The 15,026-nt window shown below is 48.9% G+C and overlaps 1 protein-coding gene across 1 annotated transcript in view; it reads right to left on the bottom strand.

The window, feature by feature from the left end:
• The window catches only part of LOC144823022 (kinesin-like protein KIF12), a 230,625-nt gene that overhangs the window by 95,515 nt on the left and 120,084 nt on the right, over positions 1–15,026 (bottom strand). The window contains exon 2 of the mRNA XM_078681148.1: positions 687–752. Coding sequence (XP_078537274.1) covers positions 687–752 — 66 coding nt within the window. The remainder of the gene's footprint in view (positions 1–686; positions 753–15,026) is intronic.

The raw sequence follows: 15,026 nt of genomic DNA on the forward strand, positions 1-15,026 counted from the left end.
ACAGTTCTGTCTGGACTGTTCCCATGGGGCACAGGGTCAAGACTGATTTGCATATGGCTGGGTCCAAACTGGGGTGGCGTAGAGGGCAAAGGAACGATGGATTTAACCCAGATCATTTGACTGGGGGAGAATGTTTGCATTGTCAGCATTCCATTCATCATTTGTTTGCTGTAACACAATTCCAGTAGGAGGCATCTCACCACTAAGCACTATGTCTGGAACTAGAGCGCACCTCCACTAAAGCACGTCTCTTCCACATGGTGTCTGTAGTGCTGTGTGGGACACGTTCTAGTGTCTCAGCAAACCCTTAGTTTACCAACTACTCCCTCAAAGGCTGGACACACTTGCACCCCACACCCATCCGCCACAGGCGCCCCTCACAAGTGACGTGAGCCTGCAAAGAAAAGGGCCCAAGTGCACGTGCTCGTCGCAAGTTAACTAGTATATCCACTGGATCTGTGTTCATCATTTAGTCGTATGTGGGCCTAGGTCCCACAACTCTACAGTGTCTTCACTGGACACCAAGAATATTAGTGAATCAGATCACTTCCCCAGAAGGCAGGGTGATGCGAGTTACAAAGCAGGCCCAGATGGACTTCCCAACCCTGTGCAGTTCATCATCGAAACTATGATGTCATCCACTAGCACTCCTTGACTGACTAGGCAGTAAAATGTTAACCACTCACCTCACAGCCACAGAAAAGTTGTTTTGTTTAATGTCTTCCTGGTCTGCAAACTCCTCTGCTGCGCTTCTGAAAAGAGGAGAGATGAAAAAGAGTTAGCAAAGTTTTAAAAAGGAACACAAATTCAAAGAGAAAGCATGTTCTGCTGAACACCTTTCAACTACTGCTCGTTATAGAACAGCAGTTTGTGCGGTAAGGCTTGTAATTAATGCTAAAATAGTATAAACACCACTGAAGGTGTCACGCACGACAAGCTTAACAACAGCTAGCAGCTTTATGCTACATGCAGGGCTTTAAGTGGAATGAAAAAACTGGGAGGTCTGTTAAAGGGGTATGGTCAATGTAATTAAGGGCGTCGCTTAAAAACACATAAGCTAAAAATCTGTGCTTATCAAAGTGTGCCGCCTGACTTGTAATTTGCTGTTTCTGTCATTTCATCCAGAATTATGATACAACAAGTAACATCATACCTACTACAAGTCAGGACTGTTGGCTCTGTCAATGGTTGTTAGTTGACTAAGATTAATAAGCAGCATCTGTGGCTGGTATATAATATTGAAAAAACTTTCACTTAAAGCCCTGGTGACTCCATGACAATGTTGCTGCTCCTGAGTTTCAAAAAGAGAAGGGAAATCCAGAGAGAAAAGGACTCTCTTTAAAGGATTCCCCTTCCCCTAATGCTCACCTGGCATTCCACTAGTGAGAAGTGAGCAGTGTAAGCAGCGCACATCGAGGTGCCAGCTGTCACTGCACTCTGGAAAAAAAGGGACCGCCTGTGCCAGGGCACAAAACAGAGCCCGCTAGAGACCCGTTTCGAGGCCTCCTTTAAAAAACTGCTGGTGCTCAGCACCGACGAGACCCGGCCCACTTAAAGCCCTGGCTACATGCACATTGTATTTATCCCCACCACCATGCACAGGGCTGTAACCACAGGAGCTCGAAAACATACAACACTCTAACTACAGTGATGGGCCAGGATGGTGGCTAGCTACCTCACATCAGGGGTGAGTAACTGATTCTGTCTTGACTGACAGTCCTGATTTTTAGGTCTCGCCTAGTGACGCAGCGCATGCGCTGCTTGCTTGGCTGGATCTATTGTCTTCGATTTGTCTTGGAAAGGGGGACAGGAGATGTGCACACCTATGGACAGGAGATGTGCACTCGCACGGCGTCTCGCGTCTCTTCCGCCTTGTTCTTCGACTGCTTATTCTCTGTGTGTATCATTTCCGGCGCTAGCCGAGTTGAGGAGGCAGAATGGTTTGTAATCCTTGAAGCATTAGTGAGCCCCCAGTACCCATCTGCAGAGCTTGTAAGGAAGTGTTCAGTCACTGTGGGCGGATCCTGTTATGCTTATTAGCTCCTCGGCATGTCGCTTTTAATGCACTACTAACCTTCAAAACTCCGAGGTATGGTAAAAAGCCTACCCTCGTCAACCTCTCCTACCTTCCACCTACTGTTGGTCACTTCCCGAGGGTGTGATGCAAACTGACTGTACTATACTTATCCTTACCTCTGTCGTGGTTCTATTTTCTAGTCGTTGTGCCATTTGCAGATCGCTCTTCTGGTTATAGTGGTGACGCTACAATCCAGCTCTAATTATAATCCCAAACACAGTGTTCTCAGACTGATTCATGCAAGATTTCTTCCCACGTTGACAGGGACCCTTATTAAATTCAACAAAACTGTTAAAATGGCTGGTCCAAAATGTAATCAGATTTAAAAAAAGGTGCTACTCTTCACAGATTATTCTAATGTCAGGGATTATGTGCAGGAAAATGTAATTTGCAATTTGAAGGGGAAAGCAGTGGAAAACCTCTTAAGTGAAATATATAAAAAGGATAATCAGTTGGAAGGTGTATATCAACATATAGTGAGCAAAACAGGTTACTGAGCAGGTATGATTGGGAAACGGAGGCCTGTTTCATGGTCCTCTGGGCCGGATTTTACTGTTCTAGTCACTCATATTAAAAAAACTTTACCTGCAACATGAAAAATTGCACGTAATCGTCCATACCTTGCAAAACACTTATACAGCGTGTCTTTGCAAGTTCAAAACGTCCCTAATTTGCAAACATTGGCCACTTTTTAGGTTTCGCCTAGCAAATGCGCACGAAGTGCGCATGCGCTAGAAAAACCTTATGTCTTACAGTGGGGAACAGGGACTCGCCCCCTGCTCCCATTGGCTAGCTCCATAAATGGAGGCTAGCCATTGGGAGCCGGAACTGTCCGTCAAGGCCGGACCAGATTCAGGGGCGTTCCCGCGATTTTTTTATCTCTCCACCCACTTCTGATCGTCATCGCGGCGGTGGGTGTGTGTTATTTTTTTTTTCGAGTCACCCTGTTTTCTTCTTTCTACAAGTGTTTGTTGTTGGAGTTGGCTGCAAGATTTGAGTTCCCACGAAGCGATCAGGTAAGGAGCATTTTCTTTATAAATATGTTTTCACTTTGTATGTTTACGTACGTTTGTTTTGATCCCATTCCCGACCCTCCCCTCCCGCTGTCCGTTCCCGCCTCCCCTCCCGCTCTCCGTTCCTTTCCCGCCCCCCCTCCCGCTGTCCGTGTGCTCGTGGTGCTTGTGCTTGTTTGCAAGTGTTTGTTGTTGGAGTTGGCTGCAAGATTTGAGTTCCCACGAAGCGATCAGGTAAGGAGCATTTTCTTTATAAATATGTTTTCACTTTGTATGTTTACGTACGTTTGTTTTGATCCCGTTCCAGACCCTCCCCTCCCGCTGTCCGTTCCCGCCCCCCCTCCTGCTCTCCGTTCCTTTCCCGCCCCCCCTCCCGCTGTCCGTGTGCTCGTGGTGCTTGTGCTTGTTTGTCAGAGCTAGCAGCGAGGATGCTAACTGCAGGTGATAAGGAATACCTTAAGGCTAGAACTGGCTATTCCTCGTAGAACAATACTGCCCCTGCCCCGCCTGTACCGGTGAGATGGCGTCACTGGTACCTATTATCAGTGACTCAGCACTATTGGTGGATGATTTATTTCCGGTCCGCGAGTCAGTGCAAGATCATTTTGCTGAATCGGCGAAACCGTTGCATTGTAAATGCTTGTTTAGTTTTGTAGTTCACTGATTGCGGGTCACTTTTCTTTTGCTACCCAGGTATTTTTCTGCCCCAGTCCGACCTTTATTATGGCTTGGTGCGTCAAGAGGTTTAGGAATAGATACCACAAGTTATCTGATTTGCATTTCCAACCATCTCTTGCTTTTGAAAACCGTAGACTTTCGTCTGTTCTCTTGCTGGCAATGCGACACGAATTCCATTGCTACCATTGCGTTCACCCAGCATCACTCTCTATAGCTGGTAAAAGGTAAATACAAGTAGCCCTTGCTACGCCTGGCTAGCCACATTTGACCACGTTGTGCTTAGCTTGCTGTCTCTTACGTGGATGGACCCAATCTGTCACCAGAAGAAGACCATGCAAAATCACACCCACAACCAATAACTTACCAACTATCCCACCATCCCAGTTTGATCATAAAACCACATCTACAGCCGGAACGTGAGCCACAGATATTTTCTATTAATCCTGGAACCAATAGAAGGCCAAAAAGGCAATAATGACATTAACCTTAGATTATGAGTGAAACCAGTAAGACATGGCAGAAGTAAAGGGAAGTCCTGGAGAGAAGTGTTGGCATACTCTAAGGGTGGGTGGGTTGGTATCAAGTGAGTTTGCCCGACAAGGGTGGGCGATCAGTTACTTGTAGATGGGACATTTCTAAACACATTTGTTCTGAAACTTTGGCCAACACTATGTGGCTTTAGAAGACTATTGGTGAACTGTTTCGAAGAATATTTGCAGATTGTGCAATTGACATTCATTAGGTAAGCAGCAAAACACTGTAGAATTCAAAGACAACAAACTGTGGGGCATATTATCAATGTCTGGCGATAACTATCGCCAACGCCAATTAGCGGGAGTTTTTTTTATCGCTGTATTGCCTTGTTATCGACGTATTACCAACACGTCGATAACAGGCGATAGCATCAGGGAAAGGTGGTGAAAACTCCCGCTAACTTCTGCATGATGGCGATAGTCATTTAGGCGATACCTAGCGATTGCCGCATTAGCGGCTGGAAAATTCCTGCTAAAGCAACGATAATGGGCTTGAGAATATGCCCCATAACGTTACATGACAATGCATACAATTAATTTCTCAGCTCTAAGATAGATAAAGAATGCAACTCTTTACTGTATCTTATCAGTGGTGAAGGTAACAGACTTCGCTGTCCCCGTCTAAACTCGCCATCCCCTAATTCCCCATGCGCAGAGTCAATTCTGTAAGAGTGGACTGGCACACAAAAGAGGGGCAGATCTCTCTGTGACAGATGGATTGCTTTCGTTGCCTGCTAGGCCCCTATAGAACACGTCAGCATGGATTGTGCACGGGTGAAATTGCATATGCACAAATTAATTTCCTCACCGAGCATATAATGGACACAAAAAATGTTGCCTAAATACATAGGTGTGAAACAGGTTAATTTCCCTTAAAGCAACGTTTTGTTTATTAATCCCACTTCAATTGTATTATCGCTTGTAGGAATCCCTTTGACTTACAAACGATTATGCTTTTGAAATACAATATAATTCTGCTTTTAGGCGTAAATATAACGTGCGGTCAATAGAAAAGCAATAAAATCCTAGCACATGATAATACATGAAGCGAAAATCCCCACGACAGTTCCTGGTTGTTTTGCTATATTTTTATTTTGTAATGTAGTGATTGCTTCAGGCAGCGAGAGCATGGAAAACAAAGTGCTGTGCAGTTAATTAGATGAGCCTCTGAAGCCTGCCCATGTTTTCTACCAGCCTGCTCACATTTTGCACCACCCGATCAATGAAATCTGTGTACATGGAACTTCAAAATTCAGACTGCATCAGTAACTCTGAAAGGCCAGGTGGGCTGGGGTAGGGTCAGTGACAGATGAGTTTTATGTGACCCACTGTGCATCTTCCCTTTCAACGGCTCACAAGAAAGAGACTTACTAGGTCTCTCCTGACTTCCTTGCGGGCCTGTATGGACGTAGCTCTACCTTTTTTTTTGGTTTCACTTACGTTGCCTTGGACTCATGTGTAAAGTGCCTGAGTCGCAAAACAAAACATATCATGCAATGTAATAAATGTTTTATAGTACGTTTCATAACACATTAGGGTTGATTCATGTTCAGAAGTAAGTAGTGTAGAATAGGATACAAAGTCAAACATGTCAGGCGACAAGAAGGGGACAGGATGAAAGGGTCCTATTTTTATTTTTGTCGACAAATCCATATCCCATTGCCTTTCTCATCTCAAAAGGATAATTTGTTCCAAACTCGCACAACTCCAACACGAAGAGTGAACCCACATCCCAGCTTTTTAGGTCTGGCATAGAGACAGCACTGGCACTCTCGCCTGCCTACTGTTTTACACGAACGCATAAAAAATACAAATGTCATATGTTTAAATACCGGGCTTTTGGTCAGCCATCTTACTCCACTGGTCTAGTCAAGTGTTTTTCTCATTTTGCTTTGCCCACAGCAGCATACACTATTGTACAATATGTCACCCCACTTCAGACATTGGAGCACATTATCAATGCCTGGCAATAACTATCGCTAACGCCAGTTAGTGGGAGTTTTGTTAACGCCATCTATCCCTGAAATAATCGCCTTGTGAACGACGTATTACCAACACGCGGCTAACGGGATAGCTTCTCTCACCGGCTCAAATATCTGGCCATAAAACTAGCTAGACGGTGTAAAAAATTCCTGTGTTAGTGGACAAATCCTAGCGATAAGCCCACACGTGATAAGAAAACGCACCCTAGGCAGCAAGTGAGGACTCCAAAAAAATTGCCTATCAGTTAAACTCCCATAGAAAAGATGCCCAAAATAAAGTTTAATGCATATTGTAGCAGCCAGGGCCAAGTGCAGCACACATCAACAACCCCCTCAAGCCACCCAACATCCAGGATGACCAGGATGAGAGCCTGGATGCCCCGCTGGACCTGCGTGTGGAGCCTGGATGCCTAGCCGGACCTATGCCTAGAACCTGAATGCCTCGCTGGACCTGCGTCTGGAGCCTGGAGTGGGATGTGGCGGAGCTGTGGAGTTGATGAGCCGTGGCGTAATTTATTGATGCACGACGATCCCCCGTACCTGGTGGTTAAATCTGGCAGGTCGCATGGAGACACGCTGCTGACCTGTGTGAGAAGATCGCCTTGAGGCCCTTGGAGCTGTTAATGGTAGAGGCTCTCCTGTGCATGTTGCTGACCTGTGTGAGAAAACCGCCTTGAGGCCCTTGGAGCTGTTAATGGTAGAGGCGCTCCTGAGCACCATAGTAGTGAGGTCCGCATCGCTTACTACGATCCACCACTACACCGGGGTGCACGGAAGGGATTACCAATGGTGTGTGCCGTCTCCCTGCATCACAGACCGGATGATGTTGGGCTGGCCATACGCTGTGGAGGCTGAGGCCCCTGTGCTACAGCAAACTTGTGTGGCATGAGCGATACGCCTTCACGGCTAAGGGGGCCCTGCTGCATCAACTGCATCGGGAGGTCTACCAGCATACTAGGCGGCAACTGCTGTACCCAGCTGAGTGCAATCACACCTGGCTGAAGCTCCTGCTGGCTGAGTCACAGATTTGGAGAGAGTGCAGTTGAATGCGCCACGGTGTCAATGTCCAGGTAAGGAGAAGGTGGGACGCGTAGCGCAGGAGGGCCGGGGGATGAGTTGCTCGGGCCTAACACACGTAGATGACCCGACCCCAGTGGCGGCTCTTCCGGTATGGTGGAAGAGCGTTGCCTCACCGCCTCAAGCAGTGCAGAAGAGGAACAATCATCACATGATGATAACTCAATCAATCAATCAATCAGGGGAATTGTAAGCACGCTACTCACCCGCAAGGGTATCAAGGCACTGAGTGTGGGGGGGGCACAGAACTGTTAGCCAAAGAGCCAGGTCTTGAGGGTCTACCTGAAGGTGTTCAGGGAGGGGGCGAGTTTGATGTCTGCCGGTAGCTTGTTCCAAGTCTTGGATGCAAGGTGGGAGAAGGATCTTCCGCCTGCTCTGTGGATGCGTGGGGTTTTGGCCAGTGCGAGTTTGGAAGATCGGATGTTTCTTTTGGGTACGTGGAAGTTGATTCGGTCGTTGAGGTATTTGGGTCCATTGTTGTGTAGGCATTTGTAGGTGTGAGTGAGGATTTTTAAGGTGCTTATTTTCTCCACGGGTAGCCTGTGGAGTCTACATAGGTGTTGGCTGATGTGTTCATGCAGGGGGTTGCCGAGGATGAGTCTCGCGGTGGTGTCCTGTAATGTCTGGAGTTTGCAGAGTAGGGTCTTGTTGATGCCGGTGTAGAGTGGGTTTCATTAGTCCAGTCTGATGGTGATGAGTGCATGGGTGACTGTCTTCCTTGACTCCGGGGGGCTCCATTTGAAGGTCTTGCGGATTTTGATGAGGGTGTTGAAGCGGCTGGAGGAGGTGACAGCGTAGACCTGTTGGTTCATGGTAGATGATGAGTCGAGTACGATGCCGAGGTTTTTGGGGTGGTCCGAGGGGGTAGGTGGGCTTCCAAGGGCGGCAGACACCAGGTGTTGTCCGATGCTGAAGGGGTGGTTCCAAGGACGAGGACTATTGTATTGTATTGTATTGTATTGGTGATTTGTAAAGCGCGTTGGCTACCTAGGGGCGTCCCAGCGCTAAGAGAAAGAGTGAGTTGTGCTGAGGAGGCTGGAGTGAGAAGCTGGGTGATGAATTAGATTGAACTTTTACTGAAGAGCCAAGTTTTTAATAATTTACGGAAGGTGAGAAGGTTAGGTTCTGATCTGATAGGGAGGGGGAGGGAGTTCCAGATCCTGGCCAGGTTGTAGGAAAGCGAGCGGCCTCCACACCTGGTTTTCCTAATGCGTGGTACTGAGGCCAGGTGGGTGGTCGCCGATCTGAGTGCACGGGAAGGTAGGTAGGCTTTCACCAAGGGGGAATTAATGGGGGGGGGGCCTGAATCCCAGTAGGATCGGTGTGCGATACACATGCTCTTAAATTCAATTCTAGATCTCACCGGGAGCCAGTAAAGATCCCTCAGTCTGGCTCTGACTGAGGTTCGGCAGGGGATATCCAGAAGGATTCTTGCCGCACAATTTTGGATGACCTGGAGTCTGTTAAGGGTAGATTGCGGGGCCCCCAGATAGGGCATTCCCACAATCGAGACGGGAAAGGATCAGGCCTTGAATCATGATCCGTCTCGAGTGGAACGGAAGGAGGGGGAGTATTTTGCGGAGAAGTCTCATCAGCCCGAAGCAGGTGGCAGCAAGCTTGGTGGCTTGATAGTTAAAGGTTAAATTGTGGTCGAGCCAGATGCCTAAGTTCTTGATTTGCTCCTTGGGTTGCGGGGGGCTTCCTAAACAGAGAGGCCAGATGGGATCAATGGATTTCGAGATGTTATTTCCAAGGAGCATTATCTCTGTTTTGTCCCCGTTGAGTTTGAGGCAAGAGCTAGACATCCAGGCAGCGACGGCTTCAAGGTAGATATGTAATCTGTGATGAGAGTTCATGGGGGGGTCCAGTGCTACCACTAGCTGCGTGTCGTCCGCGTAGGTGACGATCTTCACCCCATATGGGCGGACGACATCAGCTAGGGGGCGAAAGTAGACATTAAAAAGGGTAGGGCTCAGGGAGGAGCCCTGAGGCACTCCACAAGTGAGGGGTTTACTGGCTGAGGTAGAGTCCCCTTCAAAGACCTGGAAGGATCTGTCCGTAAGGAAGGACCTCATCCAGTTGAGTGCTGTGCCTGACACTCCTATTTTGTTAAGCTGGTGGAGTAGGATGTTATGATTGACAGTGTCAAAGGCGGCACTTAGGTCGAGTAGGACGATGGCTGTGGACCCGCCATCGTCCAAGATCCTACGTGCCTCCTCCGTCACTGCAATCAGTGCAGTCTCCGTACCGTGGCGGGGCCTGAAGCCAGTCTGAGAGATGTCCAGTATGTTGTTGGCCTCCAGGAAGTCAGTAAGAATGATGTTTACATGCTTCTCAAGAAGTTTGCTAAGCCATGGCAGAAGTGATATTGGTCTGTAGTTAGCAGGGTTTGATTGGTCCAGATTGGGCTTTTTTAGTAGGGCTCTGACCATTGCCTTTTTCCATGGAGGTGGAACGATGCCAGACTGGATGGAGGAGTTGAGCAGGTCTTGTATGGTGGGCGAAATCAGATGAGTTATCTGAGTGAGAGCACTAGGAGGAGCTGGGTCAGTGGGCGATCCGGATTTAACCTGGCTCATGAGTAGTTCCAGTTTGGTGAGTTCTAGTGGGGGAAAACTATTGAGAGCGCAGGGGGAGCAGCCATGTGGTCTATTTCAATGGGGTCTGCGATTTGGGTGACGGTGGGGGGAAACGAGGAGTTAATGGTTTCTATTTTTTGGTGGAAAAACTCGGCTATTTCCTCGCAGTGGGTCTGAGTATTATAGTGTTGCCTTGGGACCTCAGGAAGATGCAAGAGGGATTTAGCTATCTGATAAATCTCCCTGGGTTTGGAGGCTGCCTTCTCAATCTTGGGTTCAAAGTATTTAGCCTGAGCTAGATGGATGTTGGCTTTGTAGTTTTTAATCGCCGTTCGATAGCTTACCTTGTCTGCTGGAAGGTAGCTGATGCGCCATTTCCTCTCGAGTCGTTTACAGACCCATTTGTCCTTGCGTAAATCGCTCGTATACCATGGGGCTGTAGGATTGCCTCTTTTGGGATGAAGTTTTTGAGTGGTAGAACTGTGTCTAGGGCACTGCTGATCCAGTTGTTATAGTTTTCATTGTCTAAGGTGGGATCGGAGGTGTTAATGGGTTTAGTGCCTTTAAGAAGATCCTGCCACTCAGTTAGAGGGAGTTTGGACCAATTGCGGGAGCGTTGAGTTGTTGGGGGTTTGGGGGGGACGTGAGGGGGCAGGGTCCAGGTGAGTGGGATGAGGAAATGGTCAGACCAAGGGAGGGGGAGGGAGTTCCAACATGGAGGTTTTCGCAGTTGCTAAAGACCGGGTCTAGGAGGTGTCCTTTCTGGTGGGTGGGCCCAGTAACGCGTTGCTGTAATTCGAGGGCGATTAGGCTAGAGGAAAGTTCTCTGGCTATGGGGTCATTTGGGTCGTCTAGATGGATGTTGAGATCGCCTAAAATAGTAAAGTTGGCAGAGCTGACTGCTAGGTTTGCCGCTATTGAGGCAAGATCCGAGAGAAACTGTCCTTGTGGTCCTGGCGGACGGTATATAAGTATACCCGAAAAAGTATGTGTGGCGTTGAGTTTTATAAAAAACGGAAGGCATTCACAGTCCGGAAAATTTATAGGGGTGCTAGTAACAACGTAGTCTGATTTGTGGATTACTGCCAGGCCACCGCCAATACCCTTTTTATGGTCTAGGCGAAGTAGTTGATAACCGGGTGGGAGCGCTTGAACCAGATCGGGTTCAGAGTGTTCCTGAAGCCATGTTTCTGTGGCGAAAAGAACATCCGGGCTCTTTTCCTCCAACAATAAGGCGATTTCCGTGGAGTGTTTGGGAAGTGAGCGGCAGTTGAGCAGTAACATCAAAATTGATGTGGGTTTCTTTGTGCTATGGGTAAAATGAAATCCACACTGATTACAAGCAGGGTGCTCGATGGACGGGTCCCACGTGTGTAGACAGGGTGAACTGACTGTCCGGTTCAATTGGTGTAGAAACTGTGGGTGGTAGGTGATGGGCTGGCATATTGGATGAGCAGGGGGGGTGGCCCCTGGCCCCGGTCGGTCGCGGACGGGTGCAGACGGGCTTGCCTTAGGCGCGCCTTTGGCGCGCAAACGTCGCGCCCGCAGCGCTCGCCCGCTGCGCGACCGGAATATGCACAAGGTTTATACCACTGCGGGGATGTGGATCGGCGTGGGGGCGTGGCCTAAAAAGGGGGCGTGGCCTCTGCTCGTGGCGAGGGCGCAAAGGAGTATTGGAGTTTACCATGCAGCGTCAGCGCTGGCTCCGCTGTGACTGACTGCTAGTTCCAAGTGAGTGATTTAAAAATGCACAAGTAATCTGTGACAATCTGAATTTTTAAAATAACACAAGTAAATCTGTGACAATAAGTTTTAAAAGAAGTGCCTCGCTCCCGGCTTCCGCCTCAGGAGCACAACTCTAAGCTTTGCCTGGCGCCCTGAATCGGCGTCTTTTGTAGGAGTCGGCTTGGGGGACGTGGCCCAAAAAGGGGCGTGGCCTCTGCTCGTGGCGAGGGCGCGAAGGAGTATTGGAGTTTGCCGTGCAGCATCAGCGCTGGCTCCGCTGTGACTGACTGCTAGTTCCAAGTGAGTGATTTAAAAATGCACAAGTTTTCTGTGACAATCTGAATTTTTAAAATAACACAAGTAAATCTGTGACAATAAGTTTTAAAAGAAGTGCCTCGCTCCCGGCTTCCGCCTCAGGCGCACAACTCTAAGCTTATACTGTGTTCTTGGGGTTAAGCTACAGGCAGCTGTTGGTCATCCAGACTTCGACGTCATATTCCTTTCTTGAATATGAGTCTGGTGGTGATGGGGTCTTTGGTGAGGGAGAGGATGAGCTGGGTGTCATCAGCATAGGATACGATGTTGAGGCCATGTTGTCGGATGATGGCGGCGAGGGGGTCATGTAGATGTTGAAGAGGGTCGGGCTCAGAGATGACCCCTAGTGGACTCCGCAGGTGATTCACGTGGAATCGTAGAGGAAGGGTGGCAGTCTGATCCTTTGGCTTCTTCCAATGAGGAATGATAGGGTCCAGTCTAGGGCTGTTCCATGTATGCTGGCGTTGTGTAGTCTGGCGACTAGTGTGCGGTGGGAGACGGTGTCGAAAGCCGCTGAAAGGTTGAGAAGAATGAGGGTTGTGGAGTGGCCTTGGTCCAGGAGGGTGCGGATGTCATTTGTGGCGACGAGTAGGGCGATCTGGGTGCTGTGGTAGATGTGAGGAGGGCAGGGGTCGGTGGGGGCCCGAGTGGATGCCTTTCATATTTGAGGCAGTGTATTCAGCTGTGACCGGCATCCAGGTGGAGATGGTGGGCTGGCTGGTGTGTCAGGGGGGGCGGGGCCTGGCTGTGGCATCTGGTGGATGGTCGACTAAGTTGTTGTAGAGTTTGATTATCTTGAGGTCGAAATAGGTACCACGCTTATCGCAGAAGTCGTGGGAAGGGGTGATGTCTGTGTCTTCGCTGCGTGGGTTGGTGAATTCATGAATGACCTTGAAGAGTTGCTTGGAGTTGGTGGAGTTGTTGAGGATTTGGTTGTGTTAGTCCATCATGGAGTCCTTGTAGGTGGTGTAGATTTCGGGTATCTCGGTGTTTCTCCAGTTCTTCTCCAGGCATCTGCAGGTGCGTCTTGCTTCTTGGAGATCGGTGGTGAACCAGGCAGCTTTCCTGAGGTGCTCTTTGTAGGGCTTGCGTAGCAGATGAGCTTGTATGCACAGTTGGAGATCCAAGTGTGGAGTTCTCAGGCTGAGATGCTGGCGTCGGCTATGTTGGAGGCCGGGGTGGTGGTTAAGGTCTGGCGGTGGTGGAGGCAGGAGAACAGGCCGTGGGCCGTGTTTGGCGTGACCTGTTGTCAGTCTCAGAGTTTTTCGTGGTTGAGTGCGTGGAGGGTGGCTGAGCTGTAGCAGATGTGTCTCAAGATACAGGGTTCCTGGCGCTGGTAGCGGTTGGGTAACGGACGGACGCAGTTGGGCTTGCCTTAGATGCACCTTCGGCGCACCAGCAGCGTGCGTCTGCTGCGCGACCGCACAGCGGCCACCATTTAGTAGGGGAGGGGGAGGAACAATCAGGAATGGGCGAGGACAGGGGTGGGGGCCGCAGGGGAGCAATGGCAGGAAGCGGGAAGTGCGCTCAGAGAAGCAAAAAAAACAGATTGAAAAGGGAAAAACAAGGGATAACTAACTGATGTAATCATGTTATGTATCCTCAGGGGCTGGGAGGGTGGGTAGTACTGCTCCAAACACGGAGCAGGGCATGTGCGGATTGGCATGCACACTCAAGTGCGCAATGACTGTTTGGTCGGCCCACTCATGCTGCCCAATACAGTCATGCGCTCTTCTCCCCGGCCCCTGGCTGCATAACTTGTCCCGTTGCCAATCAACAATCCCACCGCTGCATCGCAGCGTTGTGATTGGCGCAGGGGAGAGAGCCTAGCTTCCTACTTCCTTTTCCTGAAAGCAGACGCAGGAAAGCAGGAGCGACCAAGACACGGGACCCGGCTTAGAGGTAAGAATTCCCTCAATACATTTTTTTTTTTTTAAGTTCTTTTAAATATTTTTTATTGTATAACAACACAGCAAATAGGACAATTCTGCATAAGACTGTTACATCAGTTATATAGACACAGTAGCGGGTCTTTCGCTATTACATTTACCGTGTAATCTTAAGTATTAAACGGGACATTGAGCACACATCACTTCCCCATCTATACATCCAAGCAGTTATTATAAATCTAGTTCCTCATTGTCCTCAGCAATGCTTGGCGGCTCGCAGATGTCACCCCTGAACTTGTTCCACTCACCCCATATCTTACCCCACTTGGCTGGGCAACCACGATGGATATATACAGCCTTTTCCGCCACCATCGCCCCATCCATATCTTTACACCAACTATGTAGTGTAGGTGGCACTGCAGAGCCCCAAAGCCTGGCGATATTGCGTTTTGCCATCAGCATGCCCAACATCACCCAGTCCTGCTGCCGGTGGTTCAAGTCATTCGGTTCCCATATATTTAGTAAACATCGACGAGGCTCCGGCAGCAGGGAGATGCCTATTGTTTGGGAGATCGTGCGCATCACTGCTGTCCAGTATAGTAATATTAACCTACATTCCCAGATAGTGTGGAAAAATGTCCCCTCCTCCCCGCAATTACGTAGGCAGAATTTATGCACAGCTCTTCCTATCTTGTGTAGAAGTGGTCTAGTAAAGTACGTACGGTGCAATATTTTGAGTTGGACCAGTTTCAGTCTAGAGGAGATCGCCGCTTCACGTGGAGAGGCAAGGGCCTCCTGCCATTCAGAGTCATCAAGTGGGCCAATCTCCTCAGACCAGTTTTGTTTCAGTTTGACTGCAGCGTCTGGGAGGTTATTAACTAGCTTTCTATATGTGAGGGAAGTGGCCCTGTCCTGCATGTGTTCGGTCAGGAGCCTATCCTCGAGAGGAGTGGATTCCTCGAGGACAGTACCGAGCGGTATAGTTGATTGTAGCGCATGTTTAACTTGAAGGTATCTAAATATCTCTGTTTGTGACATTTCATATTGTGTTTGTAGATGGGCGAAGTCTACCACCTTACCATTCTTCCACAAATCTCCTACCACCGAAATACCAATGTTATCCCAGGCCTGGAATCCCTTACTATTTCGGAGGAAGCC

This window comes from Lissotriton helveticus, chromosome 3_1 (assembly GCF_964261635.1).
Source record: "Lissotriton helveticus chromosome 3_1, aLisHel1.1, whole genome shotgun sequence".
In the NCBI taxonomy this organism is placed as follows: domain Eukaryota; kingdom Metazoa; phylum Chordata; class Amphibia; order Caudata; family Salamandridae; genus Lissotriton; species Lissotriton helveticus.